This window comes from Salvia miltiorrhiza, chromosome 1, assembly GCF_028751815.1.
Source record: "Salvia miltiorrhiza cultivar Shanhuang (shh) chromosome 1, IMPLAD_Smil_shh, whole genome shotgun sequence".
NCBI lineage: Eukaryota > Viridiplantae > Streptophyta > Magnoliopsida > Lamiales > Lamiaceae > Salvia > Salvia miltiorrhiza.
Window position 1 is genome coordinate 75696057 of NC_080387.1, and position 19205 is coordinate 75715261.

At 34.7% G+C, this 19205-nt stretch overlaps 2 protein-coding genes across 3 annotated transcripts in view; both read left to right on the top strand.

The window, feature by feature from the left end:
* Window positions 1-17511, top strand: part of LOC131006261 (laccase-15-like) — a 43728-nt gene extending 26217 nt beyond the window's left edge. Inside the window, exons 1-6 of one of the 2 annotated variants that reach the window (XM_057933445.1) lie at window positions 14483-14643; window positions 14731-14882; window positions 15035-15279; window positions 15363-15491; window positions 16103-17047; window positions 17142-17511. In XM_057933445.1, coding sequence (XP_057789428.1) covers window positions 14560-14643; window positions 14731-14882; window positions 15035-15279; window positions 15363-15491; window positions 16103-17047; window positions 17142-17299 — 1713 coding nt within the window. In that variant the 5' untranslated portion in view covers window positions 14483-14559 and the 3' untranslated portion in view covers window positions 17300-17511. Of the gene's footprint in view, window positions 1-14482; window positions 14644-14730; window positions 14883-15034; window positions 15280-15362; window positions 15492-16102; window positions 17048-17141 lie in introns of those variants that run through there. The other variant, XM_057933443.1, reaches the window with a different exon arrangement.
* Window positions 2245-3099, top strand: LOC131006269 (laccase-15-like). Its single transcript, XM_057933461.1, has one exon. It carries the CDS (start codon window positions 2285-2287, stop codon window positions 3077-3079), a length of 795 nt encoding a protein of 264 aa, XP_057789444.1. The 5' UTR covers window positions 2245-2284; the 3' UTR covers window positions 3080-3099.
* Window positions 17512-19205: the final 1694 nt, after the last annotated feature.

A 19205-nucleotide genomic window follows, 5' to 3' on the forward strand; every position in this document is an offset into this window, starting at 1 on the left:
AGTTGGACGGTGGAGTCAGTGGACTTAATTTTTGTTGTGAATCAATTAATTTCATTTATTAATTTGAGAATTGTGATTATGACATTCAATTAATTCCACTCTCCATTTCATCTATTAATTTGTGAATTAATTTCGTTTATTAATAGGGTATGACTTATTTATCTATTAATTTCAGCTTAGCAATCAATTTATTAGTTTGAATTAATTTAATTTTATAGGAAATGGAACGTTTTTTTTCCAAAAAACGTAGAGGTGAATCTTCAAGTTGTTCAATTACACCTTTTATTGGAGCAAATGCTGAAGCAAATGTAGAAGTTGAAGAAAATGTGGAAACTGAAACAAATTTTAATGAATATGTTCGTGATCCGGGATTAAGGAAACCAATTGATGAGTTTGATATTGCTATTCGAGATCAAGTACGTAGAGAATATTGGTCTATGGGGCCTTGTCAAGTAGTTGGACATACATATCCGAAGACTGAATTCGGCACTCAATTAAGGAGTTTTCAAGATGCGTGGTATGAAAAGTTTGTGTGGTTAGAGTATAGTGTTGCAAAAGACGCTTGTTTTTGCTTTTGGTGTTATCTTTTCAAGCCACAGGATAAAGCGAGTAAGTATAGAGCAGATGCATTTACCAAGACAGGATTTAGCAATTGGAAGAAGGCCTTGGTTGAATTTGCAGAACATATTGGAAATGCAGATAGTTGTCACAACAATGCCAGAATGCAAATTGAAGCCTTTAAAGATCAAAGACATAGTGTGGCATCTATGTTTAGATCACAAGCTCGTGAGTTGGATGTTGCTTACCGCGCTCGTTTGACGGCTTCATTGGATGTGAGTCGTTTTCTATTGAAGCAAGGAATGTCTTTTCGTGGAAACGATGAGTCAACTAGTTCTTCAAATCGAGGTAATTTTCTTGAGTTGCTTCATTGGTATAGTGATCATAATGATGTTGCTTCCAAAGTTTTGGGTTCAAATGCTTCTGGTAATAGTCAAATGACTTCTCCACAAATTCAAAAAGATAATGAGAAGATATTGCAACGTTTTCAGTCGATGAGTACACGTCGCAATCAATTGTCATCACTTTCTCAAACAGAAACAACTAGTTCACCAAGTATTTATTCTTAGGTTATTTGTAATGTATTGAACTTTTATAGCTATGTTATTTCAAATGTATTAGAACTATATTATTTATGAAAATGTTTATTATTATTATTATTATTATTATTATTATTATTATTATTATTATTATTATTATTATTATTATAAAAATGTCTAAAATGTACTGAATGTCCCCAAAAAAATTTCCGGGGGCGCGTTCAGCCCCCCCCCCCCAAAAAAATCCAGGCTCCGTCCCTGGGGCCAACTATATATGCAAGAAGGGGAGAATTGGTGGAAGTCGATGTTATTAATCGTGTCGATGCAAATATAACTATCCATTGGTACGTCAAATTAAAGCATTTCAAACTCATATACTCCCTCCGTTTTTTATCCATTCGTACGTAAAAATTTGAGAGTATTTAATACTTGTATGAATATAATAATTAGTTGTATATATACATTCATTATGATAATTAGTAAAGTTACAAAGTAAATATCTTATTTTATTGGTATGTGTATTTTGACGGCTGGGGACACTTAATAAAAAATGGAGGGAGTATCATATATAACCGTACGCATGCATATATGGTTATTTCAGGCATGGAGTAAAAATGCCGAGATATCCATGGACAGATGGCGTCGACCATGTGACGCAGTGTCCTATTACTCCCGGCAAAAGGTTTCGACAACGAATTCTGCTCTCCGACGAAGAAGACACTTTGTTTTGGCACGCCCACATCGATTGGACTCGAATTAAAATTCTTAATTATGAGTTTGTATAATTAAATTCGAAATAATTAATAAATGTTGCATGCAGGAGAGTGGTGGAATGATGATGTGCAACAAGTTTACGAGGATTCTATAGACCTAGGAATCGGTGCCAAATTGTCTGATGCTTTCCTCGTGAATGGTCAACCTGGCGACCTCTATCCCTTCTCAAAACAAGGTAAAATCCAAACAAATAGGAGTCAAACAAAGATGATACATTTCTATATTTGGCAAAAATAAGGAATTTTAAACACTTAATTAACACTAATTAAGTATTCTCTTATTATCTTCTATCTCCTACTTTATCACTTTATTATCTTGACCGGGACAGAGGGAGTAAAAGTTTTACTAATTAATTTGGTTTGATGCAATGCAGATACATTGAAGTTGGGCCGGGCAAGACTTACCTGATCAGAATGGTTAACGCAATGATGAACTACATTATGTACTTCAAAATCAAGGACCACAATGTGACGGTGGTGGGCATGGACGGCGCCTACACGAAGCCGCTGAACACCGATCACATCGCGATCACCCCCGGCCAGACCATAGATTTCCTTCTGGAAGCCAACCAGCCGCCCAGCCGTTATTACATGGTCGCCAGAGTATACGCCGGCCCCGTGGGGCATATTTACATTCCCACCACAGGAATCGTGGAGTACGTCGGTAACTACACCCGGCCCCGGCCCTCATCACCGGTGCTTCCATCTTTCCCTGAGTTCGACGATGGGGTGGCCAGGTCCACCCATTTCAGCAACAGGCTCAGAAGCCTCGCCGACGACAACTACCCCATCAAAGTTCCTATGAACATCACCCACAACATGTTCGTCACTCTCTCCATCAATACGTGGCCCTGTCTCACAAATTCTTGCGTGTTAGTCTACAGGCTGCTGGCCAGCATGAACAACGTGACCATGTTGTTGCCCAAAACCCAAAATATTCTTGAGGCCTATTACAAAGCGATCAGAGGAGTTTTCACGCCCAATTTCCCAGCGATGACACCAATAATATTCAACTTCACGCAAGGTTATAAGCCGGGGAATTTTACGCCCGCCCATTTCGGAACGGCTGTGTACATGTTGGACTACAACTCGGAAGTCGAGATGGTGCTTCAAGGCACTGACTATGGTGTTGGCGATGGAATCGATCATCCCATGCATTCATGGCACGTTTCCTTTTTGGGAAAAAATAAGGGGTGGATTAAGCATTAAAATACTCACTAATTACCCTTAAATAAATCATACTCCACCGCCTAACTCTATTCTCTCTCTCTTTCTCTCTCTCTCCTCCCCCCTACCAGTCGCCGCCTGCCTCCCATCTCTCTTCAAACACCACCGCCCGTCGCCACCACCGCCCTCGCGCCCCCCACCACCCGGTCGCACCCGCGTCGCCGAAGGAGGGCGGCGCCGCCGACAAGAAGAAGAGGCGCGCCGTTCATCTTCTCCTTCATCCCGCGTCCACGTCCGCCGTCCATCTTCTCCTTCCTCCAGCGCACCGCCCTTCTCTAGGGCTCCGATTTGTGGAGTTGTGGATTCGAGAGGAGGCCGTGGATTTGGGAATATAGGGCTCCGATTTGGGGATTTAATTTTGAAACTTGTTTGGAATTAATTTCGATCTGGTTTCTAAAAAATTTGTTTGGTTTCTTCGATTTGGTTTCTGAAAAATTTGTTTGGTTTCTTCGATTTCTTCGATTTGGTTTATGCAATTTCTTCAATTTTGGGAAGAATTTTTAATTTTTGTTTGGTTTCTGCCATGGAGAGAGGGAGAGAGAGGACGGGGGGACGGAGAGGAGCCGACGAGGCGGCGCCGCCGTGTACCGGTGAGGCAGAGAGAGAGGGAGTGTGTGTGATTGTGTGTGTTTTAATTAAAATAACACTACACATCTAATTCCCTTAATTCTACTCTTCTTAATCTCCGTGCCGAACAGTAAAATCCCATTATAAATGGGACGGAGGGAGTAGTAATTTCTATTGAAAGCTTCACTGCTATATGCAAATAATTTGGCATTTAATGACCATTTATGTATAAGTCGTTGTCACACATACACTACAAGAGGAAGGCAGATGATGATCGTGGACTTAGATCGTCCATTCACTCCATTGCCATTTCCCCATCTCATCTCTCTTTTTGCGTTTATATTAATTACCCTACCTAGCTAGATATTTCTCTCTCAATATATTTCTTTCTCCCATTTTTCCAACTTTTATCGTACAACACTTAAATTTTATTTGTCACGGCCCCTCTCCCTATATGAAGTTTAAATAACAACTTCTATTTAAATTGAGCATTCATTCATTAAAATAAGATATCTATTTATAAATTTTCATGATTAAAAGAGAATCTGAAACAACGACAAGTAATATTATTAAGCAAAACAGTTGTTGGAAAGCAGGGAAAAGCCAGAGCACAAACAACATCATTACCTATCTTGGACTCAGGAAAGCGGGAGAACAGCCCGTTTGTCGTCGGGGCTGAATTACTCTCCACTAAATTTTTGACAACGAAGGGTTTTTGAGAATGGAAAAGGTTGAGTTTTTCAAAATTTGCTAGATCCTCGTCGGAAGGAGCGGGAAGGGAACGGTATGACAGAGTATGTCGCTCTGGATGCCAGAGTATGTCGGTAACATTGGCGTATGAGTGCCAAGTCTCCTTGTCCATTGACACGACACAATATTTATTGTACACCGTGTCCTACTTCTGCTGAATTTTGAAAATTTGTCCTACAATAACAAGCTCAAGAAATTTTGTCCTACATTTACAAAACGGCCAAAGTTATTGTCCTAAAAAAACTTTGGGCTTTGTACTCCTATCTTTGAAAAAATTAAATTGCATTTTTTCGAACACATGGAGTGCGTTGGGGTTCTCTTATTTTTATGGTGCTTTCTGTTTGGGATCTGGTCTTTGGGTGGTTTCGGAGTGACCCTCGCGGCCTTTATCAATACTCCGGCCTTTATTTTTATGGAGTGCTTGTGCATTGGGAGCATGCATTGGCATTCGACCTGGTGTTTCATGTCTCGCAGGCGTTGGGATTTTTCTATTTTTGGTTTCATGGGCATGAGTCCCGGGGAGGCGATATCAAACAAAAATACGCATAAAACTTAATTATGACATAAAATAGGAACGAATAGTGAATTATTTAAAACCATATGCATGGCTGAAATTTTAACTGCTGCAAACGACTATATTTCAAAAAAAAAACAAACGTATATAACATATTAAAATGTATAATACAAGAATAATTAAAATAATATTAATAATATAAATACCACATGACATAAAAACAACATAACTAAAATTACACAACATAATAATAATAAAGTTTAGTAATATTTAATGAATTTTAGTTTAAAGTTTAATTTTTTTTGCTTATTTAATAATAATAATAATAATAATAATAATAATAATAATAATAATAATAATAAATTTCCGTATAATATTTATTTTAATATGAAATTATTAATTAAAAAATTGGGGCAAATGTATAATTTAAAAGAAATACATAGGTATGATTGAAGAAGTATAAAAAGTAAGTGGAAAAATAATATTTAAAGAATATTCTTTTGGTTTGAGTTTAGTGTAAATGGTTGGATAAAAATTACTGTTGGATGTGACTTGGGCGTGAGGCTTAGGGAAAGGAAAAGTGTGTGTCTTGGGCGGTAGAATGATGATGGCGCCATACACAGTAGCTCGAGTCCAATCGATGTGGGCGTGCCAAAATAAAGTGCCTTCTTCCTTGGAGAGCAGAATTCGTTGTCGAAACCTCTTGCCGGGACTAATAGGACACATAATGTATAATCTGATGAATGTGCTCGTTTGGAATGTCCGTGGGCTCACGGATGAATCTAAACGAATTATTAAGGAATACTGCATTTTCTTCTCTCTTCTTGTGATGGGTAGCATCGAGCCCAAGTCTAATTTCAATAAGACAAATACTGCTTGTTGGAAATCGATCAATATGGTTGTCTCCGCACCAAAGAGTTAGAATGGGTTTGGAGATAGCGGTTTATGTGGCTCGGTTATTTTAGATTTCGCAATGGTTGCTATGGGACTTTAATCAAACAGTTGGTTATTTTAGGGATCTTGCTGCTGGCGGGATGGTGTGGGCTTGGCCCTCTCTTCCGGCGTCACTTGCACTTGTGTGGGTCTCTGCTGCATTTTGACGAATAGGTAGTGTGCGTCACTTGCACTTGTCTGGTTTATTAATTTTTAAATTTCAATAGGAAGTACTCATGTAATATTTCAAACCACCTCATAAATCTATCAAAAATTTACCCATTTTCCATTTCACAGGACTGGGGAGCGGGTTTGGGCCGGATAATTCAAAGTAATTATTGTTGTGATAAAAATTAGTAATAATCCACGTGAAGAAAAACATTATACTGTATTTTTTTATATCGATAATTATTTTTTTCTTATAATAATAATTATTTTTATAAAAATAACTCACAACCCGCCTTAGTCTCGATCCTACCCGTTGCTTTCATACACCTAATTGGTCAATAAATGATTCGGAGTCAGTAGTGACCACCACGGTACCACCTCGCGGGCCGACTATTAATTAGACATTCGTAGCCACGTTTTCCTTTTGTTACAAAATATCAATCATACATACGTTTGATTAAAGTTGGAGACCAAGACACACACTTTTCCTATCCCTAAGCCTCACACCCAAGTCACATCCAACAGTAATTTTTATCCAACCATTTACACTAAACTCAAACCAAAAGAATATTCTTTAAATATTATTTTTCCACTTACTTTTTATACTTCTTCAATCATACCTATGTATTTCTTTTAAATTATACATTTGCCCCAATTTTTTAATTAATAATTTCATATTAAAATAAATATTATACGGAAATTAATTATTATTATTATTATTATTATTATTAAATAAGCAAAAAAAATTAAACTTTAAACTAAAATTCATTAAATATTACTAAACTTTATTATTATTATGTTGTGTAATTTTAGTTATGCTGTTTTTATGTCATGTGGTATTTATATTATTAATATTATTTTAATTATTCTTGTATTATACATTTTAATATGTCATGTAATTAAAAATTAATCTATTTTGTTGTTGCAAATTAAAACTCTATTTTTATAACTTTCATTCTAATCATTTAAAGCTACGAAATTAACAAAATAAAATAAATTAACGTTCATTCCTTAAAACAAAACGCTACGAAATTAACAAAACAAAAGAATTATTGAGAGCCCATTGTAGGAGCACAATAAATTCAGATACAAAGCACTAAATTATAATTAAATGCATAGCACTACAAAATTGAAAAAGTCGTCTTCTTCATTTTGAGAAAACACAGAGCGTCTTCTTCAACACTAGCATGCAACACTCAATTCGACGGATTCTCTATATCAAGCAAGCAGAGGGGTTAGTTTGCAATTCCTAAAAGTCTATAAAGTGTTTTGGTGTAGTGAATAGTGTCACACCAAATTTGGTGTAATACTATTCATATGGTGGCCCAAAACTCATTTTGGATTTGAGTTTAGTGTACAATTGGAGAGGTTTTGGTACACCAAAATGGATTTTGGTGTACCATTGGAGATGGTCTCAACCTGGCGACCTGTATCCCTGCTCAAAACAAGGTAGGCTCTCTAGATAAAATCCAAACAAATGGAGTAATAAAAGTTGGGTTAATCTTTATATATATAAAAAGCAAAGTAAATGTAATTTACATCAATTGCAAGGATATAATTGGAATTGATCTCGAGCTACTGTGTATATATGGAGCCATCATCATTCTACCGCCCAAGACACACACATCAAAATAAGCATGTAAATTAATTTATTTAATACTGTTATTTTGTTTAAAAAATGATAGTACATGGTATCATGTGCGTGTATTAGTCGAGCGGTATAGACGTTAATGCCTAAGAACAAAGGTCTTAGATTCGAGTTCACCATGATGCGACGTTTAAATTTATTTATTTAATACTGTTATTCTGTCGAAAAAAATGATAGTACATGGTATCACTACAAGTCATTTTAAGACCAAAATGCTATGCAGAAGCCTTAAAGCATCTATAAATTACATAGTCTTACATACACAAACATAGAAACCAAATATCAATACCAACAGTGTGTGTATTGACCTAGTGGTAGAAGATTAAAACTCAAGAGCTGAGGTCTTGGATTCGATTTTTCGTCGCACGATCTTTAAATTTCTTTATAACTTGTTTAATTTATCAAAAAAAATATATCAATACCAACACTATTGTCAAAATCCAAAGATTGAAGATATACAATAATCAAGTTCGAGTTAAATAATTATAAGATGGACGATATACAATAATGATCATGATTCTCAAAATCCTAGATTAATTATATACACGTTTGGTAGATTTAGGAGGTCTATTTATGTTTGAAGCACATAGATAGCAAATATTTGGTTGTTTATAAATTGTAGTATGTATTTATTAATTAATAATGTTACATAATTAGAACATATAAAATAAAATAAATTGTAAGAATAATAAAGTGGAAAAATAAAGTTTTTTTTTTCTTTATTTGAGTGAAAAAAGAGTTGAAAATTTTTAGAAAACATGAGAGAATGTAATGTAGGTAAAATATAAAATACAATGCAAATCTCAAGTTCATGTGGCAAATAAAATACAATGTATATGAATCCGAGGTATGAAGCTATGGCTAAGGCTGGAAAAATATACCGAAAACTCGGTATACCGGTCATACCGTACCGTAAAATACCGTAAAATACCGAATTTAAGGTATACCGGTTTTTTTGGTAAGGTATGATACCGTACCGAAGATTTACGGTAAGGTAAAGGTATGGATTTTCCAAATACCGGGGTATACCGGTGTATACCGATACCGCGGTATATACCGAAAAAATCAATAAATACCGTATTAAAGGTATATACCAGAATACGGTATGATACCGTATTACTGGTATACCGAATATTACTGCATATACCGGTGATGCGGTATCATACCTTATTCTGATATACCGCAGTTGTCCGTATATATTGGTATACCGAAAATCGCGGTATATATCGTATCAAAATCTATATTTTAAAATATATAATATTTATTTTTATGTCTATATTTTTAAAAATATTTATAAATTTTATAAAATGATGTATATAATCTATATTATGTGAATATATACAATTGTACATGAATTTATAAATATCATCAAATGATACAAAAATAAATAAAATATAGTATATAGTACGTATAAGTCATACAATAAAATAAAATTGTTTATTTTGATATTATAGTATAGGGGAGAAGTTCAAATAAGAACCACTAATAAAATAAGAACGGAGAACCATTTTAAGCCATTCGATCATCAAGATCTACGGTGGATGGATGCAGGTGCTGGGTTCGAATCCTGAAGGGAGCAAAAAAAATATTTTTTTCGGATGCATTAAATTTAATAGCGGATGCATTAATTTGTATAGCAGATGCAGTAATTTTATTGGTTCTTATGTTCTCACGATAATTGTGGTTCTCACTATAACCGCACCCTACAGTATAGTTATAATATATAACTAAAATTATTGTTTTACAATAGATTATACATCTAACTTATAATAGTTACATATATAATAGCATAGTTATAATATTAGTATTATATTATAAATAATATTACGTCTAACATATAAATTATATGTAACTTATAACATCTATATAATTTACTATATATTACATGAATGCATACAAGTATGCGAATATAAATATCATCAAATGATATAAAAGTGAATAAAATATAATATAGTATGTAAGTTATATAATTTAATATAACTGAATTATTTATATTGATATCATAACACAGTTATAATATAATATTCTATATTATATAACTAAGATTATTGTACAGTTATAATATAATATTCTATATTATATAACTAAGATTATTGTTCTGCAATAAATTATACATCTGACGTGTAACATCTATGTATATAATAGCATAGCTATAATTAATATTGATATTATATTATAACTTAAATTACATCTAACTTATAAATCTCATATAACTTATAACATCTATATAGTATATAGTATATACTGTATAACTTATAAATTTATAAATATCATCAAATGATACAAAAATAAATAAAATATAGTATATAGTATAAGTTATACAATAAAATAAAATTATTTATTTTGATATTATAGTATAGTTATACTAATATATAACTAAAATTATTGTTTTACAATAAATTATACATCTAACTTATAATAGTTACATATATAATAGCATAGTTATAATATTAGTATTATATTATAAATAATATTACTTCTAACATATAAATTATATGTAACTTATAACATTTATATAATTTATTATATATTACATGAATGCATACAAGTATGCGAATATAAAGTACGGTATACCAATTGAATTTTTTCGATTTTGATAATACCGATTATTTTGGTATACCGTTAAAGTGCGGTATACCGTGAAAGTACTGTATACCGAAATTCGGTAAGGTATACCGAAATAAAGGTACGGTAAAGGTTTTGTATATTCTCCATACCGTACTTAAGGTATACCGAACTAAGGTATACCGTAGGTAAAGGTAAGGTAAAGGTATGAATTTTCTCCATACCGGAGATAAAGGTAAGATATAAGGTATGGTCGATTTAATAAGGTATACCGTACCGTGCCACCCCTAGCTATGGCAGCCCATCTGCACATAAATACACCCTCAGATCTAAACTCTAGCTAGCTCGTTTCTCGGCGGCGACATCCGGTTCAGAAGGAGTAGCATAGCAGGCGAGCTCCGTTTCGACTGACGAGCTTTGTTGTGAATCAAAAATCTGGCGATTTCGCCATTGAAAGCTTGACGAGGGTGGGGCAGACGAGATTTGGGGATGAGGGAGGGGCAGACGGGGTCTGGAGGGGGAGGGGGCGGCAGGGTGCGCCGACGATTTGGGGAGAGGGGAAGTTATGGTTTGGGAGTGGGGAAGATGATGATGTGGATGTTTTTTTTTTATTATTTTTTTTCCACATGTCCTAAATTGCCACCGTGTCATTTCCGACGTCGGTGTAAGAAAAATCGATCACCAGATAAAAACGAGACAAAAATGAAAGGTTATGTATTTAGAGGCATATTTTTTAAAATAGGAGTAAAAACCAATTTCGTGTAAACGTTATGGATTTACAGATAATTACCCCTATTTTTTTTTTGTTAAATATGTAAATCTAATTTTTATCGAGATAAAATAAATAATAAAATTTATTTATTTAGATTATGTGTGAAGTTAATATTATATATTATTTAAGTGAATACATCTATATATAAACGTATTATGTATATACATATTAATTTGTGTGTATGATGTAATAAAATAAAATACAAAAATAAATCTTTTTTTAGATATGGAAATTGATTAAAAATTTATAAAAAAATAAGAATGAATAAAAATTGAGGAAAATTAGAATGAAGTGATTATACGATGTCATAGGATATGATTTATTTTGCTATAATGTAAAAATTGATTAGAAATGTATAAATAAATAGGAATGAATGAGAATTGAGGAAAATTAGAATGGAGTGATTATACGATGCCACGTAGTATAAGATTTATTTTGCTATAATATATAGAAGATGGGGTTGATTCTAATCTTTTGATTTATTTATTTCAACGTCGCAATAAATGTGAATTTCTGACATCCGAGAAGTTGGGGTTCTGCATTTACATGCTTATTGAAGGTTAGGTATAGCTACTAACTACAATCTATCAGTTGAGTATATTAGGTGTAGCTACTACACGCTCAGATGTTGACACGTTGCAAATGAGAAAAACATTCCTTATTGAAATTGTTATACAGAAATCCATTATCCGTCTCCTAAGGCACGAATGCAGACGCCGACTAATGTTTATACCCAAACAACACACATATCAACTACAGCCATCCTATATTCATAAAAAATTCGAAAAAAATGGTGCAATTCTATGGAGTGATTCAGTTAATATGCACGTTTCGTCCATCTAGATTAGACTTTAAGCTAAATTATTATTGGCATCTAAAAATTAATGACTTAGATTCTGGTATTTTTATTTTGTTAATATATTTTTCTTAGGCTTTTGCTGTATCCGGTGAAACCTGGGGTATTGTGAAGAACATTGACTCTTCCACCCTAGCACCGCCTCCGCCGTTTCGCCGTTCCGCTTTCTCCGCCTCCACTGTAGCCTTCTTTCGCCGTTTCGCCGTCAATCCCCTCCATCACCTCCATCGGTGTGGCGCCAGATCTGTCCGCCATCCGCAGACCCGTCGGACATCCACCCTATCCGAGTAAAACTCTAGTAGCGGCTCAACGCCAGTCCGTCCTGCTGTCATTGTTGAGATTTTTTTTGGGAGATTAATAGGATTTTCTATAAATGTTGATGATTTTTTTTTTCATTAGTTGCAGTGAGGGGAGGTTCATAGGACTTTCAATATCTAGGTTTTATTTTGTGTAGATCTCTTTGTTCAAAGGGTAGATAATATGAGTTTCGATTTTTTTTTTCTCTTGTCTTCAATAACAGGGTAGATCTCTTTTGTTGTTGAGTTTGTTTCAATAGCTGGGCAGATTATTGTGTTTCGATTTTTTGTTTTTGGTTTTGCATAAGTTTTCAATGAACAATTGGTGTTGAACAAATTGTTAAACACACTATTAATCCATTAATTTTCTTCTCCTTAATCTCCGTGTCGAAAAGAAACGTGCCATAAATAGCGGGACAGAGGGAGTGTATATCATGACTTTGAATTTATCAACCTATTATTAGCTAATAATTAAAAGTAAAATTAAATGATAAAAAATAATTATATACCCTAAATTGAAGGAAGAAATCCTAGTTAATAATCACAAAATTAAAATAAAGAATACAAAGTTAAAATTGAAGAAAAAATATATAAGAAAATAAACAAAATTAAAAATAAAACATAAAGTGGTACATCAAGTTGGGGATCTGTTTTCTCTATTTCTAATTTGGTGCGCATTTCTCTTGTTTTCCTATGGGTGGTACTAGGGCTGTAAACGAGCCGAGCCGAACCGAATACTAGCAGGCGCGGCTCGAGCTCGGCTCGTTTAAATATTCGGATGTTCGAGCTCGATTCGAGCTTTTATCTTGTTGATCAAACTCGGTTCGTCACCCATTTACCGAGCTCGGTTCGAATGATGCTCGATAATGTCGAACTTAAGTTCGAGCTCGTTAGATGTTCGTATATATGATGTTCGAGCTCGAATTCGTTATAAATTTAAGAAAAGCTTTTAAATTAATATGTTACTAGAGCTCAAACTCGAATAGTTTAAGGCTCGTGCACTAACTCGATTGAAGGCTCGACTGAAGGTTTGTGAACTGGCTCGCAAACATGTTCGCGAACAATCGAATCCGAACATGTTCGCGAGCTCAACGAGTTGAGTACTGTCATGCTCGAGCTCGAAATCAAGCTCGAGTTTTGCTCGTTTACTATCGAATTGAGCTTCGAACGAGCTTTTTTCAAGCCGAATTATTTACAACCTTAGGTGGTACCGTGGTAGTGTCAGGTAAGAATGAAAATTTAAAATGCTCTGTGGTAGTGTCAGGTAAGAGTGAAAATTTAAAATGCTCTATTGCTTACGTTATATATAAAAAATGTCATCTTTTATTTCTTAAGCCGTATTCTTTAAATACGTTTAATGTTGATGGTTTTGCTTGATTTTTTTGAAAGTCTTACACATTTGACCGATTGACAGCTATCAATCATAAATGTGTAAGAAAAATTTGAAAAAGAGAACGATCTGACTACCCGGGTGGCTAGATGATCTATCCATCCACTGGTCAGATGAACTCTTGACCGATAGCTGTCAAATCGTAAAATAGTTGAAATTGAACAAAAAATAATTAAAAACTAAAAGAAATTGATCATAAGACACCAAAATTGGGAAAGAAGAATACTGTATAATATGGATGGTCCCAAGTATACTGCATACATATATATATATATATATATATATATATATATATATATATATATATATATATGGACTATTTTAAGAGCTATACAATTTGTAAAATAGATAATAAAAACTAATTAATGAATAAAGATTTAATTGTAAAAAAAAGTACTCATTCCATTTACAAAAACTTGTGACATTGTGAATGACACGTGTTTTAATAAAATGTGAATGAAATTAGTAAATGAGTAAGATTCTAGTTTAAATGCGAGTAGAATCGTGTGAAACATTTATAAATAGAAGCGACAATTTTTTCGTGGATGGAGAGAGAGGAGGGAGTAACTTTTATAATTACAACTAGAAGAGTCTTGTAATGAGCTGTCTAGCTCTTCTGCATGCACTTGATCAAATTTTTAACCATCTCTTTTCTTGTAGTTGGATCAAGTATTTCGAAATTACTAATTATCAAGTCCAATATACTCCATTCTTTCCAGTCTTTAGTATCCAATTTTTCTTTTTTGGCCGTCCCACATTTTGGTATCCATTTCTATTATTAGTAAAAGTAGGTGGGGCCCTTACTTCACTTTAATTATTTTAACTCTCACATAAAATGTGAGACCCTTATTCCAGAGTAATATAGAAAGTGAAAGTCATGCACGTGAAAGAATTAAATACTCACGTACGTTAATTCAGAAATAAATGAGAGGAGATGTAAGGTAGAATCAACATTATAAATACGGAGAAGAAAAAGGAAATAAATACACACCACTGAAAAAAAATGTTTTTTCATAAGGTTTTCATGCTGTGCTACCTTGGTATTATTATAGCTCCAGTCCATGCTTTAGTTCATCATAAGTTTGAAGTATGTTCCCCATGCATGCTAATAATATTAATTGATTTTGTTTTTTATTTATAGAAAAGGTAGCTAATTGGAAGTGTAAGTTTGCAGGTGAGAAGAACTTCACACACAAGGCTATGCACCACCAAAAGCATGCTAACGGTAAACGGGCAATTCCCAGGGCCAACTATATATGCAAGAAGGGGAGAATTGGTGGTAGTCGATGTTATTAATCGTGCCGATGCAAATATTACTATCCATTGGTACGTCAAATTCAAGCATTTCAAACTCATATACTCCCTTCGTTTTTTATTAAGTGTCCTATTTTACTATCTTCCTTGTTTCTTAAAGCATTTGCATGAAACTGATCATATATCATCATATATAAGCATATATATATGGCGATCGATTTCAGGCATGGAGTAAAAATGCCGAGATATCCATGGACAGATGGCGTCGACGCTGTCACGCAGTGTCCTATTACTCCCGGCAAAAGCTTTCGACAACGAGTTCTGCTCTCCGACGAAGAAGGCACTTTGTTTTGGCACGCCCACATCGATTGGGCTCGAGCTACTGTGTATGGAGCCATCGTCATTCTACCGCCCAAGACACACACTTATCCTTTCCCTAAGCCTCATGCTCAACTTCCCATCTTACTAGGTATAATTAAAATTCTCGACCAATATTAATTAATTGTGTTGGAATTCTATAGATTCGGAATAATTAATAAATGTTGCATGCAGGAGAGTGGTGGAATGATGATGTGCAACAAATTTACGAGGATTTTATAGCCGGAGGAGGGAGTGCCCAATTGTCTGATGCTTTCCTCATGAATGGTCAACCTGGCGACCAGTATCCCTGCTCAGAACAAGGTAGAATCCAAACAAATAGAAGTCAAAAGACTCCCTTCGTCCCGTCCAAGATGCTACATATTCCTTTTCGACCCGTCCCAACGAAGATGATACATTTATATATTTGGCAAAAATAAGGAATTTAAAACACTTAAATTAACACTAATTAAGTATTCCCTTATTATCTTCTCTCTCCAACTTTATCACTTTATTATATTCTCTTTTTTACTTTATCACTTTATTAGATTCTCTCTCCTACTTTATCACTTTATTATTACACACTTAAAACACTAATCTACAACTTCTAAAATCTCGTGCCGAATTATCGAACTTTCGGACTTTCCCGCATGGACCTAGCACATGACATCCTATCTTGAGCCGTAAAAATGACGTGCTTGCCACATAATCAACCCCTCCGTACGGGTTGTCATGTGCTTGGTCCGTGCGAAAAAGTTCGAAAATTCTATAATTGGCCCAGAAATGTCATGCGGGTGCAACGCTTATTAATTAGTGTCCTATTTTTACAAGTTTAAAAGTTATTATCCTAATTTTCAAATCAACCTATGTTATTGTCCTAAAAAACCTCCTGACTCAATATTCTTAGTAATGTGGTTTGGTTTGATGCAATGCAGATACATTGAAGTTGAGTGTGCAGCCGGGCAAGACTTACCTGATCAGAATGGTTAACGCAATGATGAACTTCATTATGTACTTCAAAATCAAGGACCACAACTTGACGGTGGTGGGGACAGACGGCGCCTACACGAAGCCGCTGAACACCGATCACATCGCGATCGCCCCCGGCCAGACCATAGATTTCCTTGTGGAAGCCAACCAGCCGCCCGGCCGTTATTACATGGCCGCCAGAGTATACGCCGGCCCCGTGGGGTATAATTACATCCCCGCCACAGGAATCATGGACTACGTCGGTAACTACACCCGGCCTCGGCCCTCATCACCGGTGCTTCCATCTTTCCCTGAGATCGACGAGGCCAAGTCCACCCATTTCAGCAACAAGCTCAGAAGCCTCGCCGACGACAACTACCCCATCAAAGTTCCTATGAACATCACCCACAACATGTTCGTCACTCTCTCCATCAATACGTGGCCCTGTCCCACAAATTCTTGCGTGTTCGGCTACATGCTGCGGGCCAGCATGAACAACGTGACCATGTCGTTGCCCGAAACCCAAAATATTCTTGAGGCCTATTACAAAGGGATCAGAGGAGTTTTCAAGCCCAATTTCCCAGCGATGACACCAATAATATTCGACTTCACGGAAGGTTATAGGCGGGGGAATGTGGCGCCCGCCCAATCCGGAACGGCTGTGTACATGTTGGACTACAACTCGGAAGTCGAGATGGTGCTTCAAGGCACCGACTATGGCGTTGGCGATGGAGTCGATCATCCCATGCATTTACATGGACACAGCTTCTACGTTGTCGGATCTGGATACGGGAACTTCGACCCAAACACGGATCCGCCAAACTTTAATCTCATTGACCCGCCGTTGGGGAACATGGTTGCCGTTCCAAAAAATGGATGGAGCGCTATCAGATTTAAGGCTAACAATCCAGGTTCAGTTCCCATCTCCTTTTCCTTTATAAATTAAAGTTAAGCAAGAGTCTCATAGCTTATTAAGTAATTAAAGTTGCAATATTATGCGCGTAGGAGTGTGGTTCATGCACTGTCATTATGAGCGTCATCACAGTTGGGGAATGAAGATGGCGTTCATCGTTAGGGACGGGGAAGGCCCCAATGAGAAGATGTTGCCTCCGCCCCCAGATATGCCCCTCTGTGAACCGCCCTCTGCAGCCTCAACAATTTAGGATTAATTAATTATATCAATCCGCACGTATTGTAAAATAATTGAGTCTTACTTACACAAGGCTCACCATGATTCATAAGAAAACCAGCATGGGTTTCTTTTATTTAAACTATTCTTCCTTCTGTACACCATCAATGTTTCTTTAATTTTGTCATTTTAGTATGTGATTTTTTATATAAAAAATTGGACAATTCATATGTATTTTATGCAAAATGCCACTTTCTTTTTCTCTTTCCTTTTTTCACATCATGATGGGAGTATTATCGTAAAAATGCATATACCGTTATTTATTTTATTCATTTTTCATTCAATAACATTCATTTTGTGTTTAGTTGTATGTATCTTTTTATTTAATACTCTCATCGTCCACAAAAATTAATGTCTTTCTATTTTTGAAAAATATTTATCACATAGTGCCTGATGGGCCTTATTTTCCACTCACAATATAATTAATTATCATTATAAAGTGAGACACTTAATTTTTTCCATTCATAATACAATAAAATTTTTATTAAGACCTGTGTCGTTTCTTACTAGAACTATTTTTTATGGACGTAAAGAGTATTAAATTAAAAAAACACATGTATACACTTCTTACCATTAAAAAAAATCCTTTAAAACCTTAAAAAATAGATAACCTCAACTCACGGTCAACGAATAAGTTTAGATACTAGTATATTCTATTGAAAGCTTCACTGCTATATGCTAGTATATTGGTTTGAGCTAAGCTATAAACCCCTCTTAAAATATAAAATAAAAACTAACGAAAACGTCTGAATTTTATGTAAAACATGTCCGAATTTACTGTATAAGTGTTTGAATTTCGAAAATTAAAATTTTAACTTTCTATGAGATTCGAACACATGACCTTAAATTCATTTAACAAAATGATGAATCAATCGTAAATCTTAATGATCCAAAGGCTAAAAATTGTTCTTATTTTAGTATTAATTTCCGGTATGATCCATGTCGTTGCATAATTTGACAGTAGTGACGTGTATATATACATCTCAATTGATTGTTTATAAAATTATGATGAAAGTAGTAGAATTAAAAAGAGAGAGATGAAAAAAGTGGAATGTTGAGGTCTTTATCAGTCCTTGAATTGGCAAGGATTTGTTACCCACAGGGGCGGATGCAGAGTGGGGCAGTGGGGGTACGACTGTACCCCCAAAATTTTTTAAGTAATACTATTATGTGTTATAACAAAAATACCATGTATTATGTATTCCATAAAGTTCTCCAACAGTAGGTGAGAGAAAATTTCTTTAATTTTGTTTTGATTTTGGTGGGCCTCAATTCTACTTTAAAATGACGGCCGAATTGGGTTATATTGGGAATAGGAATGGTTAATTAATAGAAATACTTCAAAAAAAATGAATAAAAAAAATATTACTAACTAAATTAAAACCACAAAATTATCACTTGCCTGAGTCCACATGATAAATTGGATAATTATATAATAGTTTTTATTTTTGTATTTTTGAACAATATTTTGAAATGTACTATTTTTAATATTAAAGTATCGTTTATATTTATGTTTATTAGATTATTTTTCAGTACCCCCTATTTAAAAATCCTGGATCCGCAACTGGTTACCCATTACCTATATATATATATATGCAAATAATTTGGCATTTAATGACCATTTATGTATAAGTCGTTGTCACACATACACTACAAGAGGAAGGCAGATGATGATCGTGGACTTAGATCGTCCATTCACTCCATTGCCATTTGCCCATCTCATCTCTCTTTTTGCATTTACATTAATTACCCTACCTAGCTAGATATTTCTCTCTCAATATATTTCTTTCTCCCATTTTTCCAACTTTTATCATACAACACTTAAATTTTATTTGTCACGGCCTCTCTCCCTATATGAAGTTTAAATAAGAACTTCTATT

Bases quoted from the DNA above. Each gene is read 5' to 3' on its own strand.
- LOC131006269 (XM_057933461.1), top strand. From the start codon at position 2,285: ATGGTTAACGCAATGATGAACTACATTATGTACTTCAAAATCAAGGAC.